General features: G+C 39.7%; 1 protein-coding gene and 1 long non-coding RNA gene across 4 annotated transcripts; one reads left to right on the forward strand and one right to left on the reverse strand.

Annotated features, from left to right (window-relative positions):
• Nucleotides 1–5677: 5677 nt before the first annotated feature.
• arrdc2 (arrestin domain containing 2) lies at nt 5678–19687 on the reverse strand. 3 transcript variants are annotated; one of them, XM_077533765.1, is made up of 8 exons: nt 19540–19687; nt 18683–18943; nt 13413–13630; nt 13225–13327; nt 11988–12244; nt 7686–7848; nt 7176–7342; nt 5678–6889 (listed from the first exon to the last, which is right to left on the reverse strand). In XM_077533765.1, the coding sequence occupies exons 2-8, from the start codon at nt 18939–18941 to the stop codon at nt 6836–6838; spliced, it is 1221 nt and encodes a 406-aa protein (XP_077389891.1). In that variant the 5' UTR covers nt 18942–18943; nt 19540–19687; the 3' UTR covers nt 5678–6835. The 3 variants fall into 3 exon arrangements, with proteins under 3 accessions (XP_077389891.1, XP_077389892.1, XP_077389890.1); XM_077533766.1 differs by lacking the exons at nt 18683–18943; nt 19540–19687 and adding an exon at nt 17197–17287; XM_077533764.1 differs by lacking the exons at nt 18683–18943; nt 19540–19687 and adding an exon at nt 14859–15312.
• On the forward strand, nt 8313–10315 carry LOC144026777 (uncharacterized). The gene is made up of 3 exons (XR_013285297.1): nt 8313–8609; nt 9050–9280; nt 9552–10315. It is a non-coding gene; the product is annotated as an uncharacterized LOC144026777 (long non-coding RNA).
• Nucleotides 19688–20689: the final 1002 nt, after the last annotated feature.

Consider the following 20689-nt stretch of genomic DNA (forward strand, 5'->3'; position numbering starts at 1 on the left):
CATGTCTCTCAAACTTCTTTAGAGGAATCACAGCACATTTTTCTTTGGCAAATCTCTCAAGCTCCAGATTACCTTCTGGCATAGGCATTCTTCTTTAGGTCACCCCACATATTTTTTTAATGGGATTTAAGTCAAGGCTTTGTACAGGCCACTCAATTAAAAACACACGGTGGTCTTCTGGAGCTAGTTCTTCACCAAGAGAGTCCTACGTTTTGTATCGTTGTCATGTTGGAAGATGAAACCACGACCCAGACCTAGTTTTACTGCTGACTGCTTAAGGTTTTTTTTCAAATTCTCCACATATTTTTCTTTGTTCACGATTGCTTCCACCTTGACCAAATTTACAGTTCCAGATGCTCTGAAGCATCCCCACAGCTTAATACTTCCACCAACGTGTTTCACTGTGGTTACGGTCTTCTTTGGCTGGTATATGTGTCATGTGCTGGAGGTTGGATCCCAAAGCGCAGACACAAATAAGATTTTAACGATTTATTCACATAACTTGACTAGACGAGAAACAAAGAGAGTTGCACGGATGAACAGAAAGCAATAATCCGGCAAACACACACACTTCTCAGACTTCTACTACAGACAGTGAATCTATCTGATTGGTCATGTGGCTACGTAAAGGACTAAAGATCGACATCTCATAGGTTCTAACATCACCAAACTGTCAAATAGCAAAAAAAACAAACAAAAAAAAAACAGTTGAAACATCACATTGCGTTCTTCCAGTTGAAACCAGATGATGGTTACATCAGTTCAAAACAGACACTTGTTACATCAGTACATAACAGTCACTTGACCTCACGGTCATAAACCCAAACCTAACAGGTCATGAACTCAAACTTAACCCTGGCGTGACCCCAGACATGATAATATGCCTCTCCCTTTTCCCCCAGCCATACTGTAAGAAGAGTCTCTATGGCCAAACAGCTCTAGTTTAGTCTCAGGACACGTTTCTTTATATGCATAAACTTTCTCCGGGTAGCCTGAGCATACGTAAGTCTGTCTTGAAAGTGTCTCTCCTTGAAAAGTGGAGTTTTTCTTGGTCTGCAACCACACAGTCCATTCCTGTGCAGAGCTCTGGTGATTGTCTTCTTCGAGACTTATAATTCTTGATGTGGCCAAGTCATTCACCAGGGTCTTATTGGCAGTTGTTCTGGGGTCTTTCGACACATCTGAGATCTCTCACTAGTTTTCTTTCGAGGGTATTTGAAATATTTTGCTTCCTACCTCTGCCAGGCTTGTTCTGGACTGGGTGTCTGTCGTTGAATCCCTGGATTACACTTTTCACTCCAGTTCTTGACACTTGAAAATGCTTTGATAGCTTTGTTTATCCTTCTCCTGCTTTGTGTGCATTAATAATACTTTTTCTCAAATCCAGACTGATTTCTTTAGTTTTCGACATTGCGGTTTATCAATGCTCAATTTTTTATACTGAGGCTTTTAAGCCATTTTTTTTAAACTTAAACTTGAGTGAAATCCCCTGATTCACCTGATCACATTTTAAGCACAATCACGTCATCACTGCACAAACGTGATTTGTGCAAGGACAGAATAAATGGTCATTTCTTAAAGGGGGCTAATAATAATTTCCCAGGTCATTTCTTGATTACGTAATTCTGTTTTGGTGATCATATATGAATGTGTGCCTTATAAAGAAAACTAGTATATCCAGAAATGCTATGATGACAATTCCTTGCTGTTAAAAAAAAAAATACTCTGGAAAATCTTGAAGAAACTTCAAATTTCATTGGGGGCTGATAATTTTGTCCTCAACTGTGCAGTATTGTGTGCATGCAAAGAGGAGAGCACATATATATCCTTATTATAACTGCGTGGTGGCATAGAGAAAATCATTCACTTCCCCAAGACACATAATATTACTATTGAGCACTTTTTACGATTGTTCTGCTTGTTTTTATGGAACATCATTATTGTGCCATGACTCACCAGCTTCAAACAAAATCAAATAACAAAATGTGCTATTCATTTGTAGCATACACACTTTTGTATGCCTCAGCTCCAAAATACAATTTTTAATTAATATTTCAAACAACATCAAAGTTGTACAGTTTGGAAAGTGATTGTTGTGGGGGAACATTCAAACTTTTTATGTTGACTTGCAATCAGGTGTAATATGACACAAGATATAGCATATTGTGAAGAACGTGAAACAAAACCACTGTTCATGTGACTTACAGGGTACAAGTATTGTTATAGAGAAAAGTTATAATAACCATAAATATGCTAATTTAATCAAATTCGAACCAAATGGCATAATTATAATGAAGTAATTATAATGGAGTGGCTTCATTGGTTAATATCTACACTTTATGAGCTATGTTAAAGTATGGATTTGGTGGGAAAAATATACTTGAACATTGAAGGAAAAGGGCATTTTTTCTGAAAAAATGAAAAGAACAAACTCATTTGGCAAGAAACAGGAAGATGACACATTATTTGCATTGTGGGCAACAAAAAAAATCAAATAATATAATAATAATAATAATAATAATAATAATAATAATAATAATAATAATAATAATAATAATAATAATAATAATAATAATAATAATGTAGCAGAGCAGATCTGGGCCTTGAGTTTGACACCTTCAGTTGGCAAAGACTTTTACAGACATGAAATACAAAATCTAATTTGCCTTATAAACAAATCTGCAAAATATCCTCTCATCATTCCCACTCCAACAAATGTTCCAAAACAAAATCATATCACTCTGATATGCCAAAATAGGAAAAGCAAATTCGACTTGTTTTGGTTCGTCTGCCACTGGCGCTTCCAGCCATGTTGTGATGTGGATGGAATGTACAATGCAGCAACAGAAGGACAGGTCACATGTGTTGATTTTCAACTTCCTGACAACCTTGACAATATGTGTTGTTTTCACGTTTATTAAATGACTCCAACAGCTCCGTGATAAGATAGCTGCAGAATCACAAGTCAGTCGGACAGTTGAGCTTGGAAAAAAAAAAGAGGAAGTTTGGAATCAAACGTCCTTGGGTTGTCTGTGTAATGTGGAGCAGTTCAGACTAAAGATGCAGTAAACAATAATGTGGTTTTGAGAGTAGGATCTATTCTACAGTCGACATTACAAACTACAATATTACATAAACACCTCACATAAGATGCACACTGTACAGTACATCTAATTTGGGTTCCAGTCATGGAATTTTCATAGACATAACATCAGCCAATAAGTCAAGAAAAAAAAATACGTTAATACGTTAATGTTGTGTTTTACAAGGAAAGAAAGATGAAGGATAAAATAGAAAATTTTATTAGCTTTACAAATGGGCATGTTCACTCAGTTGTTTTTCATTGTGCAAAATGAACTGTTCCTCTGAGGATTCTGGGAAACTTCATAACAGGAACACAGTGTAGTAATTCGGTGTTTTAGACTGTAACCACACTGTTAAAAAAAAAAAAAAAAAAAAAAAAGGCAGTCCCAGGTCCATTATGTGGGTGTCTCTCTACTGGTCAAGTTATTGTTTTTCCTGCTCCAATCTCTTCTTTCTTCCCCTTCTCACCCATAACACAACTGCTAGTGACCTTCAAAATGATGTTGCTACTGCTAATAACAATACTCTTGTATTGCGTATTACCTTCTTAAAAGGCAACAATCCATGTAAGAAAGGCCAGGAATACGTACTGTTTTGCTAAGATGGCTGTCTGTACTGGAAATTATATTGGAAATTGATCATTCAATCATTACACATTCTCAATTTACCATCACTAAAAAGCACATTTGGTTATTGTAATTATAAATCAATATCAGTCCAATTCAATGTCAGTTAAGACAAATGATAATGATCGCTGTACACCGGGGGTGTCCAAACTACGGCCCGAGGGCCATTTGCGGCCCACCGTCCATTTTTCCGCGACATATGCTAAAAATGGCATTTGACTCAGTTCAAATAAAATAAACAAAACAAATGTTCAGCGATGGTCAAAGTAAGAAGGGAGGGTATCGAAAAACAGGTAACATTAACGGTTATTTTAGTTCACTAAAACTAATTTAAAAAAAAAAAAGTAAAACTAATATTCAAAAACAACAATATTATTACCGAAATAAAATAAAAACGTAAATGCTTTTTAAAAAAACGAAAAGTAACTGAAAACTACATTTTATGTTTACAAAACTAACTAAAACTAACTATAATTATGGCAAACGTCCTTCATTTTAGTCTTTGCTAATGAATTTAATGCATGAAGCCTTTGGGGATGATTTAAAATGTGATATTTAGTAGATTTATTTGGATATAAACCGGAATAATGACATTTGAAAGTATGTCACACACAAGTGACGTCATCTTGCAGCAGCCAATAGGAAAGATGATGTCGCTCCCATGCTGTTTTTTTTTTTTTATATCGCGCACAAGTAATACACATTAAAAAAAAAAACTAATGCTAATACTGAAACTAACAAACTAAACTAAAACTAAGCATTTTTTTAAAGCACTAAACTAATCAAAACTAACTAAAATGAAAAATTCCAAAACTACAGTAACCCTACTGCCATATTACAAATAAATTGGTTTATATACTGTAGCATTTTTCTAAATATGCAAAGCACAAATAAATTATTTGTATAATTTTGAGGACTAAACACAACTTCTCTTCATAACATTATGTGTCCCTTGCGTCCTTCTGATTTTCTGTATGTGGCCCTCAAATGAAAAAGTTTGGACACCCCTGCTGTCGACAAACAACATTTTGCACCTATTAACGATTTAGAAGAAGAACGTCACAAACTGGATTTAATTAATCTTATGTTCTGTGACAATTTGTTTTATAAGCATTACCCTTACACAACACAAACTCAGGACATAAACAAGATTTGACTGTGATGCAACAGCTGTGTGCTGGAAATAATTGCCCCTCCAAAATGTAATCATTGAGGAGGCAGAAAAGCCATCATAGTGGTAGTAACATGTCACTGCAATGTTTCAAAGAACATTTTTGTCCCACTGATGTTCATATGACCAGCTAAACTCAATTACACGCTGGACAATCAATGGGGATAGAAGAGTGTGGGTCTGCCTGCGTATGTTCAAAAAAGGCAAGACATTTCTTGGACATTACTCTCCATCTTCATTATCTTTTTCCCAGATTCTATATAGCAAAAAAGGAATATGCCAATGTTTTCAAATTATGTAAAAGTCGTCAGTAAAAAGTAGAAATGCCTGAAAAATCTTCCAAGTACCACTGGAACGAACTATTTGTACTTTGCTACTTCCCACCATAGATACTTTTAACCTTATGACTTTCAGTAACTTGGTCCCAAGCCATGTTTATGTCTTTATGTAACACGGTGTGTATGTTATGTTTAAAAATAACCAGGATCAGCGTTGAGGCAGAACAAACAGTCCAAGAGGAAATGAAACCCACATTTCAGTCAGTGTGACATGTTGCTTAGCGGCTACGGCTAACAGCACGTGGAAGTTTTGTGTCTGAGAAGTGCACAATCAGAACCGTCAGGAGCACGACTTGAGCCCGGAATTGTTGTTTTGATCCGCTGGGTGTGGCCTGTTTCCAGGAAGCTGTGCCTTGGGCAAGAATATATTTTTGACTCACTTCACTGCTGAACATTGTGTACCATTTCACTCGCATGCAAGATTAAAAAAAAAAAAAAAAAAAAGGGGCACACAAGTGGACCATATAATTCTGTTTTGTTTATTTAAAAAAACTTTGGCAAGTTTGTGATTTGACATTTGTAGAAAAATACATTCATTTCATTTTTAATTCATGACAACGGTATGACACAGCTGACTCAGAAAATTTCTTATCATAATCATTTTTTTCAAATTGATGAAAACTCCTAATCCCAGAGTCAACTTTTGGAATGTTCTTTGTCCGTACAACGCAGAGGCTTAAAACTCGTCTTTAAGTGTTTTCTGGCTGAGCTTTCCAACGCAGCTCAGACCAACGAGGCATCTGGCTCCCATCAAAATCTTGCAAGTTCAGAGGTCTGCAGCTCCTCCTTTTTATTAGCAGCTCGGGGAGCTTATCAGTCAGCCTCTTGCACTTTTATAAACAAACAGCCCATTTTGTTTCTGCTTTGTGCTAACAAAACTCAGCACCCACTATCTCCCACTTCCAAGTTGCGCAACACAACCGCTTTTGTTCAACAACTTCCTCTTTGACAACACGTTTAAGGCATATGTACTTTTCCCTTTTACACATTTTTTTAACTGCATGCATAAAACACATTTCTGTCTTGCGCTAACCATCAATACACTTTACAGCTTGGTTAACAGTAGAAACGGTCACAGGCACTACTAGCTTTGTGTAACATGGCAAAAGGGACGTAGAGACTGAACAATAATTGCACTTCTCTTGACACCGTTCAAAGATGACAATGTGATGGCAACCGTCAGTTTACAACAAGGCACTTTTTGACACCTGAAACACCCGACACAAGTGACCTCACCACTTCAACAAATTCCGCCAATCTCAATTCAGGTGAGGGAATCGTTGATTGGGAAGTGCTTGTAGCTCACATCATCAGGATTTTACATAAAAGAAAAAGAAGAGAAAAAAAAATCACTGATGTAGAGCTGCTGCCTCCATCTTAGCAGATCCGCAAAGAGTCCACGTAAAGACTGGAAACAAAGCAGGGGGGTGGGTTGCTCCTCCGTCTAAACCCCCCAGAGGTGGCGTTGGCGCCACCTTTCACCGTGGCGCTCGCCACAGTCTCTCTGTGACACCGGTACGACCGGGTGCCACTTTTCAAAGAGGAGGAATCGGATAAATCTCCCGATTCATAGGATTAATCGAAAGTCGCTCGGCACTCGGGCAGGGTCTTGCAGTTCAGCACGTCATGCAGCGAGGCCTCATGTGGAAAGGTTGAGGGTTGGGGTCAACCTGGATGGACAAATAAAGACAATGCCATTAAGGACCACACATGAACCTCAATAACATTTTTGAAAAATCTCTACCCAAAATATATTCACAGGCTGTCCAACACATACTAGAAACTAGGAATTTGTTTTGTTCAAATTAATTTTTGTCAAAATATTAACTTTTTATCGCTGGAATTGGCTCAAATGTCTGCATTTGTTTCAATAAAGCGACAGATTTCAATTCTAGTCGAACTAGTCACAGTAAGTCAACAGTGAGCGGGGTTTGCATGCTGTTTGCTATGGCTCACCTCACTGTACACAGGCGGAGGTCGGAAGCGGAACTCCTGCACGAAAGCCATGAGGGGCCGCTCCAGGATCCCACTCAGATCTTCGGCCGGCTGCGGGGCCGCCGCGTTGCTGTTGCTGCACTGCTCCGCCTCCCCCTCCGCCACCACGGAGCTGTACTCTGGAGGAGCTGCGGGCAAACGGGCACAATTAATCTGCTGGTCTGACTCAGAACAGAACAGGTCCAAACGTGAAGCTGCTGACTCATCGCTGCATTTCCAATGATTAAACCCGCATGACAAACAAATAAATCTTATCAGTGAAAAGGTTTTTATGTGTTGGCATCGGACTTTGTGGCAACCATCAAACCGAATGCCCACGCGCTCAATCAACTTGACAACATTATTTGATTATTTAATCAGAGGTCTTTTTCAATCATTTTAAGTGATCGTGTTGCTCATGTCATTGCGCGAATTTGGGCTAGCAATGTCTGGACATTGTTCCCTCCCCTCTATCGTGAGTGTGAAACTTACGCTCGGGCTGCTCTGGGATGGTCATACGCAGCCAGTCCAGATTAACGCTGTACTGGCTGCTGACGCTCGAAGTCCTGCTGCCAAACGGATGGAGCGGAATGGTGCCGATGACCAATGGCAGCTCGAGAAACAGCTTGGAGGTTCCCGGGACGTCAACGCACACCTGTTGTTACAAAATCAAAGTTAACCCTTACATTCTGGTTGTGTTAATTTGACTTATCAGCCATTTTGAAATTTCATCTCAGTTTTAGTCCAGTTTCATTTTGTTTTTATTTAGTCAATTTTTAGTCGACTATAAATCTAGCCTTTTGTCTTTATTTTAGTCCAATAAAAGATAATTATATTCGTCTAGTTTTAGTCAACAAAAACTGCCATTTTAGTCTAGTTATAGTCATGACAATCATTTTTACCCCCTGTATATTTTTGTCAGCAGATTATGTTGAACATTTCAGATCTAAAACTATTTCACATAAAAAAATTATCTTATCATTTTGTTGAAAAACAACTTGACACACAATTACAGTATATCAACAAGTAGCTACCATAGCTCCATGCTATGAGCTAGTAAATTAGCTAGCAATAGTTAGCGCAGGGGTGGCCAAGTTCGGTCCTCGAGAGCCCGTATAGGTCGCTTGCACATGTCGTCACTTCCGCCTCGGATTTCTCGTAGTCGCCATGCTGGGTGGCCTCCATTTACGTAGCGATTCGGTCTAACACGTATCTATCACGTTTGTTTTCTGCGTTTAAAATGGTACATTGTTGCTGCATCGTTGGCTGTTCGAACAAAGCCAAGGGGGAAAATGGTCGGTCTTTTTTCCGAATTCCGAAAATAATTAGGAACCAGGGCCTGGAGACAGAGGAGTGCGGACTCCGGGGGGAAGTCGTTACTTTGGGCTCGTGTGTGCAGCGATCACTTTGTGAGCGGTAAGCTTGTTTACCTTTATTTAATGCATGAGGATTAATAACGTTTCGACCGCCCATATATGGGCAAGTTGCTTATGTTTTGGATTCATGAGCAAGCAAGTTCGGTAGTACAAGCTGGCTAGCGGACGTTAGCCGAAAGCTAACATCGAACATTTTCACCCAAGTAGTGCCAGTGCAAAGTGTTTACTGCTGAAATTGGATTGATTAGTCTTGGGCTTTTAATGCCGATAACATGTTTTTTGGTGGCAAAATGTAAACTTGGAAAAAAAAGAGACAGAAGGGGCTGATGCAAGAAAACAGACCCCCGGGGGTGATGCAAGAAAACAGACCCCCGGTAGCCTACACATCATGCTAAAGAACTTATTCACGGCCACCCTACTGCGGTAAAATAACCAGTCTTTCCATATTTTATTTGTTTATATATTTGTTTATTTTAACAGGTCGCCCTGCGCCCGTTTTTCTGTCCAATCATCCCGACTGGGCTCCAACATTAAAGTTGGGTCCCAAGTTACAACATCTATGTCTCAGCCCAGTCGGTGCCAAGATATGAACGTGCACAGGAGAGACAAGCAAAGAAAAGACGACTCGAAGTGGCAGAGATTGTTGCAGTTATGCAGCCAGATGGCTCCAGTAACCTGTACCCTCAAGTACTGCTGACATCATTGACTCTGGTATGCCACTCAGAATTCATTACATGATATATTGTATGCATGAGTGAATGTATGTGTTTGTTTGTGTGTGTACACGCACCTTATATTTTAGAGACATTTGGAAGTGTTTATAGAAATAAGTATTTGCCTGTAGCAATGTTCATACATTAAAAAATGCAACAAAATGTGTACATTTCTTTTACACTGACAAAAAAACTATACTACTTTACTATATTAAACCTATTACTGGTACCGTATTTTTTTGTGATTTTTTCTTTATTTTTTTCTTTAGGGATCTCATGCCACACCGACTTGATTGCCAATGACATGATGGAAACGAAGGCGAGCATCAAAGCATTGGAGGAGGACAACATGCGACTGTTTGTTTGGAGCTAATAAAGGCAGCGTTTATACAAATTCTATTGTTGGGTTTGTTTACAAAGCTATACATAATACAAATGACAGGATTTGACTCAATGTGCAATATGGTCCCTCTTAAAGTAATGGCATAAATCTCTATTATTTCTAAAAGCACAAAAAATGAAGTGAATAATGATTAGATGTAGTAATTTCAGGGTTAAAAATTGAACTGTTAATTAATGTAGTTTATTTTAGCACAGGTGCCTACCATCCTGAGATGACGGTATGATGTAATGTTGATGGGGTACGCAATGACTTTCATTATGCTATGTACAGAGGAAAAAGTTGCTCTCTTTTAAATTTGTTTAATGTAAGACAAGTACCAGTACTGTGTTTCAGTTTTCCCAATAATCCTTGTTTCACACTTGTCACAAAACCACTGTCCTTTTGGCAGTCTAGATTGGCACACTTCAAGTGATATCATTTGATTTTACAATCTGCTGCAGCACAAAAAACTACTTTATTCCGCATCTTTGAAGTACATGAGCAAGTGGTAGGTGACAGCGGCTGAGCAGGAACACTGGAAGTCCACTGCTGATCTAGTAAATGCTCTCCCGAGCAGTTCAGGTAAGGAGGGGATTTGGGGAAAAAAAAACTCTGGCTTTTCCAACTGGCCAAAACGAGCGATCTGGGTGGACTCGCTCAATCACACTTTGTCCACACCACAAAGTCGCAGAAGTCCGTCCAGTTAAACTCATCTGTGCCTGAATCTGAAAATATTACAAACATTGTAATGAAAATATGAAACATAGAATTAAATAAGAAACTACAAAAAGTAAAGCCATACATACCTGGTAATACTATTGGTGTTGTCGTGACAAGTGATGGGAATTGTTGCCATCTGGCACCAGACAGAAATTGGGTGTTGTGACAGCCTCCTTAACCGTGAGATCATAAGAAAAGCTGTCAGTATGCTCAGTAGTTACCATGAACACGTTTTATTGTACTGGAAACTGAAACTAAAAATACGTCCTCTGAGAGTGGTTAACCTTAACCATTTAGAATAAGTTGATTAAGTAACATGTAACTAGTGAAAGGGTAGCATTAAATTTAATTAAGCCACGGGGAGGCTGTGCAGTTACTTTTTATTCTTATACGCTCTGCCATATTTGCCTGTTATAAAATTATTAGAAAAACCACATCAGGTAAACCCAGCTGTGCATGTAAACACAATGATAACAGGAAGCCTGAGAACAAATCAACATTTTTGTGTGCAGAATTACCAACACCATGTGGTTTACTTACGTGCAACAGCAACAGTTTCTTCTGATGCGATGTTAAAGTTTACACTCTGTATCCACCCGCTTACAAAATAATTGTAAGCCTCCAGGGATTTGTTGGCGTGTTATGGAGCATGTTGTCAACACGAGGTAGGGAAAGATGTCCAGAGATGTCACATTTGGCCAGCAAGCTTTCTCCGTCAAAAAAAAAATCACCCTTGGTCAGGACGTAATTAGGATCAATCCCGCCACACAGAGACACCTTCTGCCTGTATCGTTTTTGATCTTCCGGTAAATCGTGAAAATACTGCGAAAATTACATCAGGTTGATAAGCTCTACCGTGTAACTCGCGAGTGTACCTTGTGAACCGGCGGACACCCAATATGGCGCCCGAAGGAAAAACTCCCATGATGCATTACGATGTGCAAGCGACCTATACAGCCTGTTTTCCATGTCTCCCTCCGATCAGCGCAGCTGAATCTATTTTTCAGCTAATCAAGCAAGCTTTGCAGACGCTTGATAACGATCCTGATCATGAACCAGGTGTTAGTAGAGAGAAGAGGGACTCTCTAAGAACCAAATTTGGCCACCCCTGAGTTAGTGGTTGGGTTAACATTATTGCTGGAACGTTATAGCCGTTGGATTAATGTTACATTATAACTATAAATTCCTTTTTTTGTTTGTTTTTGTTTTAACCATTCACCGTGAATTCACCTCCTCTCTGTCCCCATGTTTGTGTACGTTGCGCTCGCTAGCTGCAGATTCACAGTGACAGATTAGCACAGACACAATTTTACAAAATCATATTTTCATCTTGTTTTTGTTCATAAACTAAAATGTCCATAGATTTTAGTCCATGTTTTATTAAGTGTAATATATTTTCGGCTAGTCTTCATTAGTCCACGAAAATGCATAATGATTTAGTCACAGTTATTGTTTATTAGTGAAGGTTTTAGTCTTGTTTTAGTCCGGTGACAAACGTGTGTTGATGAAATATTTTATTTTTTTTAAGTTTCCGTTGAAAAACACAACACTGCATTCTAGTGAGGTCAGAGTCCTCTCAGCAAACGATCCGGTGACTGCTTACCTTAAGCATGTATTCCACTTTGATGATGCGGCACTGCAGGATGGACGGACCCACGGGCGGGATCTTGATAGCGCGGCCGTGCCACGTCTCCCTGCACCTGGGGCCCACCACGTCGCCGCTCAACGTGGCCACCACGGCGTGCTTCTGCTTCATGGTGCCACGGGCGATGAAGGTCTGAGTCTGAGTGATGTACGCTTTGGGCACGATTGACCGCGAAGTAGAATTGTCAAACTCCGCAAAAACAGGTATGACCTCGCCTGCGGAGAGGAGGAGAATTTGTAGTGAATCTGTATCATAGTTAATCTCTCACAGGATTTTTTTTCTTTTAAGGGAAAGTCAACACATGCAAAAAATTATTAACAATAATATGTTATATACTTATCTATATATGGTATTGCGTTGGTGGAATATGAGTTATGAAGCAAAATCTAGCCATTTTCATCCATCTCAGAAGGCAGCCATTTTGCCACTTGCTGTCGAGTGAAGATGACATCACAGTTGTGCAGGTCTCAGGTAACAACCAATCACAGCTCAGCTTCAGAAAACAGGTGAACTTTGATTGGTCGTTGCCTGAGCCCTGAGTAACTGATGTCATCTTCAGTCGACAGCAAGTGGCAAAATGGCCGCCCCCTGAGATGGATAAAATTGGCTGGATTTAACTCATATTCCACAAATGTAATATTAATAAGAATGTCATGTTTGGACTAGTAACAGGTGGACTTCCCCATTAAAAAGCTTTTTTTTTTTGTAATGGGTTTTGAGACTTCAATATATATATATACACATTATATATGGTCTCACTACACCATGGATGGATCTGGAACGGGGGTACATTGTTTACTTATTAGTCTTTGCCAATTAGCTTGGACCAGACCATGTAAAGTAGGGCTGAAATTCAATTACTATTTCAATTATTCAGCATAATCGCCAAAAAATAAAATAAAATGTTTAAAAAATGTATATGATTTTTCAGTTGTTTAAATTTATACATTTGCACCTTTATTTTAAAACTAATCGTTTCCTCCAAAAGGAACTAACATCCCATATTTTTTCAATGTTAACATTTTCTTGTTTTGTATATAAAAAATAATCATTTGAATAATTGTAATTTCAATTATTGCCAAAAATAATAGTGATTACTATTTTTTCCTAAATCAAGCCCTAATGTAAAGTGTTTATTTTGAGTTATCAAATATGGGTTCCCTGAGAGATAATAGTTTTAGTTGTACAATCTTACCTGGTGTGTAACCTTTGCGGTCGATCTTTGCAGTAACAGACACTTGTCCAAAGTTTCGGTACCACGTCCGTGCCATCTTATCTTTCGTCCCGGCCTGTGGTGCCTGAGAATAAAAGGGAGGGGAAAAAATATATATAAAACAATAATACCAGAATGAAATAATACAACATAAGGATGAGGCAGCTCACCAGTAGTGCTGGTGTGTTTATGTCAATAGGCTCAATGACAGTAAACTCCTTCTTGATCTTCCTGACGGTGGCCCAGGGTCTGTGCAGCTTCACTTTGACCCAGTAACGAATGCTGCCATGTTTGCCCTCAAAGGAGGTGACTAGCGTCTCCTCTGGCAGCTGGAAGCTGAATGGGAATTCATGTCTGCCGGCAGGAAGGATGTTCACTTCGCCATTATCTGAGGGAAACAAATGAGACAAAACCCATAAACTTTTTAGTCTTACGTCTCCCTTCCATTAATCATATTTTGTTGACATAAACTGCTGAGACAGAAACTGGTAGTCAATTGACTCTAAGTGTTAAAGGGCATCATAACAGTTGATCCTTCTTAAACTTGTTAATCAGGTTTAGCATTTACTAATTTGTAAACTATTAAAAAGTTTGAGGCCAAGCTATAACAAATCAAACATCAGCAAAAAGCCTCCACAGAAACCTAACTCTCCTTCCCCACAATCGCATTGGCCTGCTTGATCTTAGGGGAGGTTCCTGCTCCCTTCTGCTGACGGGGAACATGTTTTCCTCGAGCCCTTCTCAACTGATCTGTTTCCCCCCCACACTTGCTGCTGTCGGCGAAGACCCACGGACACGTGTTTTTGTTTAACGCATTCTATGTGTTTGTGTGTCCCTTTTGTTGCTCGAAGCGCCCATTTGATTTCCATTACAATACCGTCACTGTCAAATTCTATTGACGGCTCGAGTGGGTGAATGTGTTTCGGTGCACCTGCAGAAATTAGTACCATGCTACTCGCATAATAAGCACAATATATGATGGTTCTTCTATATTGTTGGTTGGAAGCTGGTTTAAAAAACAAAAACAAGTTTAACAATGCAGCTGAATGTCTAACAAGAAAAAAAAGAAGCATTCGCTGTGAATTTCCACTTTACATTTTCAAAAAAATGTGTCCAATGAATGAAAGAGCAGGAGAAAACAACCCAAGACTGAGTAGCTTGAAAGTGAGAGATTTGTTTTCCTACTGAGGGTGGCTGCTGCACAACGTTTGCTCACTTCAGCAAGTTTGCTTCACTAATAAGGAGGAAGCACCCCATAACAAAGGAAACATCTCCACAATAGATTCCTACTGAAATCTGAACTTTGAATTGAACAAATGTGCTTCAACTCTGCATTAACACTACTGTAAACATCTTTGAAGAATCAGCAACACATAAACATGACGAAAACACCCAATCATTTTAAGGAACAAGATGCCACATTGAGATTTAGCAACCACACACCGTACAATGTTTCAATGAAACGCCTAAAAGTCTCTTCTATAATAATCAACTAGGCATTTGCTTGGAATGAGGGGACTCTGGCACCCTATTGTGATGCACGTGATTGACTGTCTACACATCCCAGAGAGGATGCAACCTTCCCATTTCACGGAGAGAAGACGGGACTGACTGACCTGCCTGCAGCAGCACCTCTCTCCGGTTCAAGTACTCCACCTCGTCGCTATAGTTCTGCGTGTAGGCGGTGCTGGATCCAGCCGAGCGGGACTCAGTCCAGTGCACTTTCGCGAAACCTTCAGCGTGGAGCTTCAGAGAGTCCACGCGACTCTGCCGGGTGAGCTCCAGCACCACCCGGCCTGACACCACATCCCCGCTGCTGTACACGGGAGGACAGTCCAAGTCCGGAGCGTCGAAGACGATGTCCAACTTTTTCAACTTGTCGAAAATCATTGTTGCCAAGCGTCTGACGTTATTCCTTTCGGCGTTCGGGGTAGCGAGTGAGATTAAGTTGATGCAAGTTGCGCTTGCTGGTTTCCAGCTGAGACTGTTTTGCAGTTTCATTTCGAGGCCTTTTTGCAGGAGGAGAAAGTGGGCGGGGCATCCGTGTAGATTCATTTCGTAAGCCTCAGGAGAGGTCTGTAGGCAGGGCGATGATACCTTCACGGACTCTTCATTCGCAGCGACTTTTCAGTACTTCTGTTTTTCGTTAATAAAAAATTGATTTTTTTTGCATCAGTTACTGAAAAATATCAAGTCTGAGATGAATGTTTACTTAATGGGATCATTTCATTAAAACTAATAAACTCTTGTTTGCTTTGGCCATAACCAAAAGAGCAAACGACCAACATATCCAGGCAAATACCGACTACCGAAAAGTCCGTTATGTCAGCATGTGGACTAAAAACGAAACAAAAACACAAAGGAAGACCTTTGAACGAATGTCTCATTCTGATTCACAACTTTAGTCTTCTCTGCTAGTGCTACCTAATCATTGTTGAAGTGATTGTTGCCAGAAAACCCATATTTCCGGGTATACTGTGAAGGCACCATTTAAAAAACATGCAGACTGGGTGTGGAGGAGGTTGCAGCGAGGAAAACAGGGTCTCATCGTTGTTAGGGTACGTGGTTCCAGGTTCTAAGAAAACAGGCGTATACTGAGCATGCCTCAATGTTATATAGGACCTCCCAGAAGAGAAAAATACTTTCACGCTGGCTAGACCAAAGCTGTTTACGCCGCTTCTTCCATGTCACTTTGGCCACACTGTCAAGAAACTTGCGAAACAAAAGTATGCACTAGCTGCTACTCCCAAACAGTACTGAAACACAATACATTTTGTCTTTGTTCGGGTACATTTCCAGAAACAAAGTCTTATTGACTCTATTGCTCTATATCTGTTAACAAAATATTCACCCAGAGCAGGCAGGGAAAGAGAACCCCCTGCCAAGCGGCACGTGCGTGGTAGCTTAGCCAAACTGATTTGTTTAGATAGATAGACAAGAAAGGAGGTCAGCAGCAAAATGAGCAGAGTGCTGCTGAGATTGAGCAAAAAGCAGATGCACTATTTGCCGTCCCTAAAGGATTTGACTGTGCATGCTGCAGGACACATTTTTAAAGGGCATTGTAAGAACTGGGTCACTGAGCAGAATCCATTACAAGATAACCCTGTGCACTCCTAGAATTAATCAATCACACTTCAATTCAGTCCTGATCAATTTAAAAGCAAAAGTCTGAATCTTGGTAAACAAAGTTGTTTACTCTGTTCACTGGGGCGGGGAGTTAGCTCTTTAGTGCCCCCAGGTGTCGAGTTGTGTAGTGTTCACTTGCTGCTGCAGAGCATAACTTGGCTTGGCATGTTTGAATGTAAGGAAGCATTTGACTGTTCGATGCCAAACAACTGCCCTTTCCTCTTCAGTATGTCTATTTTTGGAAAGAGTCAAACGAGCAATAGACAGCATAGAAGTCAATGTTTGAGACTGAGTTTTAACCAACTTGGCTTTCAAAAACCTTTACAACTTCCTGCTGAGGTCAGCACGGTGGATTAGCATACCTGTCTCACATTTGTGAGGTTTGGGGTTCAAATCTCCTGTGTGGAGCATGCATGTTCTCCCTGTGTTGGTGTTGTTTTGTTTTGTTTTAAGTTGTGAATGTGAGTGTTTAACAGCGCTCTTGTGAAACAGGAAGTTGGCTTGTTCAGACCAGAACAACTTTTATCCAAAAAGAAAAAAGAAAAAAAAGAACAATCGAATGAAGAAGACAAACAGTACAGAAAGACATGAACTAAAGCTCGTGATGCCACCTGCTGGTAGGTTAATGACAGATGCCTGCATCGCTGCCGATAAGATGAACAGCCTGTTATAACCTGATCGCCAAACTGCCTTTGAAAATAACTTTGACCTACATTGCGCAGCACCCTCCGTAGATTTATAGCTATTAAGCTTAGCTTGTAGAGTGAAACTAAACTGTAAAAGATCCACAACATGAGTGCTGTAAAATCCACATGAACTACAACAAACCTTCTGTCCTAATCCAAGCAAATGAACCATGTCTTGCCTTTAGCAGTCCTGGACGAGGGCAAGCAAAGGGTACCATGTGTTGTTGTAACTGTCGTCATGGTAACGCTGCCTGCATTTTTCAAACTGCCCCCACCCACACCCATTCCGTCTTCCTTCCTCATTGCACTCTATCCTCATGCCCTAGTTAGAGCAGGTTGTAAACATTAAACCATAAACATGGAACTTTCATCAGTTAAAAAACCCCACAAACAAACAAAAAAAGAAAACACACATTTGTCCTCAATAAGACAACTTGAAATTTCCAAAAATAAAGAAAAAAAGAGCAAGACTACAAATTGGGTCGAACACACAACGGCTATAATCAATTTGTTGACACTAGTTTGGCTAGCAACTTGTCAGTGTTGAAAACATTCATTTTGGCCCAAGTAACTGGGTCATTCATGTATTTGTTGTACTGGCTTGCAGCTAAACAGGGCAGTTTGTGTGGTTTAGAAATTAGTTGAAAGTTGTACATTTCCCACACAATCTTCAAGCACATTTATTGTTTGACTAGCATGAGCACTCCATACACTTCCCAGACTCCAACATAGTGAGAAGACATATGCTAGGTTGGGCATGGTGCCATGTTCATCCTCAAGCACGTGCATAGGCATGTAGTTTAAAAGATTCCATTGTCCCTTGTGCCACTTGTCAATACCACCTTGCATAAAGCTTCTCATTAAAGCCAGAAGCAACACAAAAATAATTTAATGAAATCTGGCAAAACATGAAGAAAGCACATTTGCCTCATAGTCAGAAGCTCTGTATTTGAATCTCAGTATGGTGTACTTTCCACTTATACAATTATGAGACTACAGCTAATTCATTAATATTTGGCAGGTTTTTAGAGAGAGAGAGAGAGAGAGAGAGAGAGAGAGAGAGAGAGAGAGAGAGAGAGAGAGAGAGAGAGAGAGAGAGAGAGAGAGAGAGAGAGAGAGAGAGAGAGAGAGAGAGAGAGAGAGAGATTGCTGAGACTGTTGCACTTACAAGGGAATTTAAAACCATGCTGGTGCGTCAAACGAAATTGCACTGTGTTCAAAATACTTAATAAAACATTAACTGCTACCTAATGTTTACTTACAAGGTGTGATATAAACCTTACGTTAAATTTCACTTTCATATCTTTAGAACTATTGGACTTGGCACTATGATTTGTGAATTGATGGATTTGAGTCCATTGTATGCTGGTTTACGGTTGTATGTGGAAATAGTTTCTCTTGCCCTTACGGTGTTTCATAACATTTATTGAAACAAGGCATCATTTCTGATTTGAGAAAAATCTGACGGCATACCACCCAACAAAAATGTCAGGTTCATTGTGCATCTTCTCTGTCTAGTGTTAGAGCGATGTCTTTACCTCCCTAAAACCATACTCATCTTCATCTTTGCAAGTTCACGTGACATTTTAAGTTTAATTAGTAAAACTGTTGCTATATCAATAACTGACCTCGGATCAGATGCTGCCTCTTCCTGAAGTAAGTGAACCTGGAGGTGTAGTCGTTGTAGACAGAGTTCATGCCACGGTTCTCCAGCCAATGTGCTGTAGCTACACCTCGTCCTTGCACTTTCATGGAGTGCACTTTGGTGTCCCTGCGGAGCTCCAACACAACTTGGCCCGACACCACCTCTCCTCCAGTGAAGGCAGCATCGCCCTCACCATCCAGCTCCAGTTTGAAGGACTTAATTGGGTTCAACTTCAATGACATTTCTGTTTCAAAGGGAAATAACAGAGGCAAGATTCAATTAGCACAATCAATTCAATTAACTCACTGAATAGTGTCCAGTTGTTTTTCAGAGAGTAATGTTTATTTTATCCATCCATCCATCCATCCATTTTCTTGACCGCTTATTCCTCACAAGGGTCGCGGGGGGTGCTGGCGCCTATCTCAGCTGGCTCTGGGCAGTAGGCGGGGGACACCCTGGACTGGTTGCCAGCCAATCGCAGGTAATGTTTATTTTTTTTAAATACCCATCCCATGACATGGGAAAATTAATTAATTTATTTACATTATACAGTTCAACGCAACAGAAGGAACCAGTGACCTGCACCACTGCAAATACATATAATCTTACTATTCTTGTCTCGGTTATTAATACATTCTACACGTGGTTGGCAGTAAAAAAAAAACACAACAAAAACAAAAAACGTGAACTTGCACACTTCCACAACCTTGAAAACACACGGATTAAATGGCAATGCCAAATCTCAACCAATCAGGCTTGAGAAATAGCTTTACACGTTACAAATGCAGACAGCTGTTCACGACTCGATGTGACGTCACGCTGTCAATGAAAACTACTCACCAGTGCGACATGGGGAATCCTCTCGAAGGACCAAAGAGAACTTGAGAAATCTGTAGGGAGAGCGCACAGTCGTGTGCTTAGGCAGTAATCTTTAAATAACATATCTGTGTCAGGCTTGAGCGCCCAGTAACAGTTTCACTTCTCCACCAATCACAATGGCCGCACGTCAGTCACGTCCGCCCACAGCACACGGGAAGTCGATTAGTTTGACATTTCAGATTAAGTTTTACTTCTGTGTTGTTTTCCCCTAAGATTTGATAGAAAATATGAACTTATTTTACATGGAGAGCGAGCTAAACAACACATGATTTTGGGTTGGAAAAAAAATTATTTATTGGTGTATGTGATTGCGCTAAACTTTTACTTTGAAGGCATCGATATGTTGTCGATAGCTAGGCTGGCTGGATAGGTTCAGTTTATTTTTATTTCTTCTATATCTTTCTGCAACTTCTTACACTCACTGGCTATAAACAAACAAACAAACAAACAAACAAACAAACAAAACCTCACATTATTTTAAACATATAGCAGTGTATCTGACAATCTATGACAGTTTGGGGAACACTACACGTATGACAGTTCATCTGAAGTCAAGTAGCAAACGACTACGAATGTTTTTGTCATATATTGAGTATCCCCTCACACGTGTTGTTGGGAGGCGGAACTCAAACGAAACAAAAATAAATACGTGTTGGAATCCCAACCGGTGATTACTAATGTACTTATATTATTGGACTCAGTACAATAATGTACATCATCATGTAATCATCTTTATCTCTGACTATCATTGATAACACAGTGTACAATACTGTCAATTTTTAACACAGAAAACCTGTGTGCCTAGGATGACCATGTCAATTGTTTTGTTTACCCAAGGCTATGATTAAAACCAGCAGTAATGATTAAACATCAAATTAAATTAAATAGAAGACAATTAAATGTTTATCACACTATACCAAAAATAATGAATTTTCTACATATTCATATGCAATGAATAAACCATTGCCCACCTTCAGTCTTACTACAGTCCATGTAAAGATAATAAATACACCTAAATTTGGCACACCACAGAGAAGAATGTTGTTGACAGCACTGCCAACTTTGAAAAGTTAATGCAAAATGAGGCTTCAACATCATGAAAAATCAAGCC

The sequence above is a fragment of the Festucalex cinctus genome, chromosome 10 (assembly GCF_051991245.1).
Source record: "Festucalex cinctus isolate MCC-2025b chromosome 10, RoL_Fcin_1.0, whole genome shotgun sequence".
Taxonomy (NCBI): domain Eukaryota; kingdom Metazoa; phylum Chordata; class Actinopteri; order Syngnathiformes; family Syngnathidae; genus Festucalex; species Festucalex cinctus.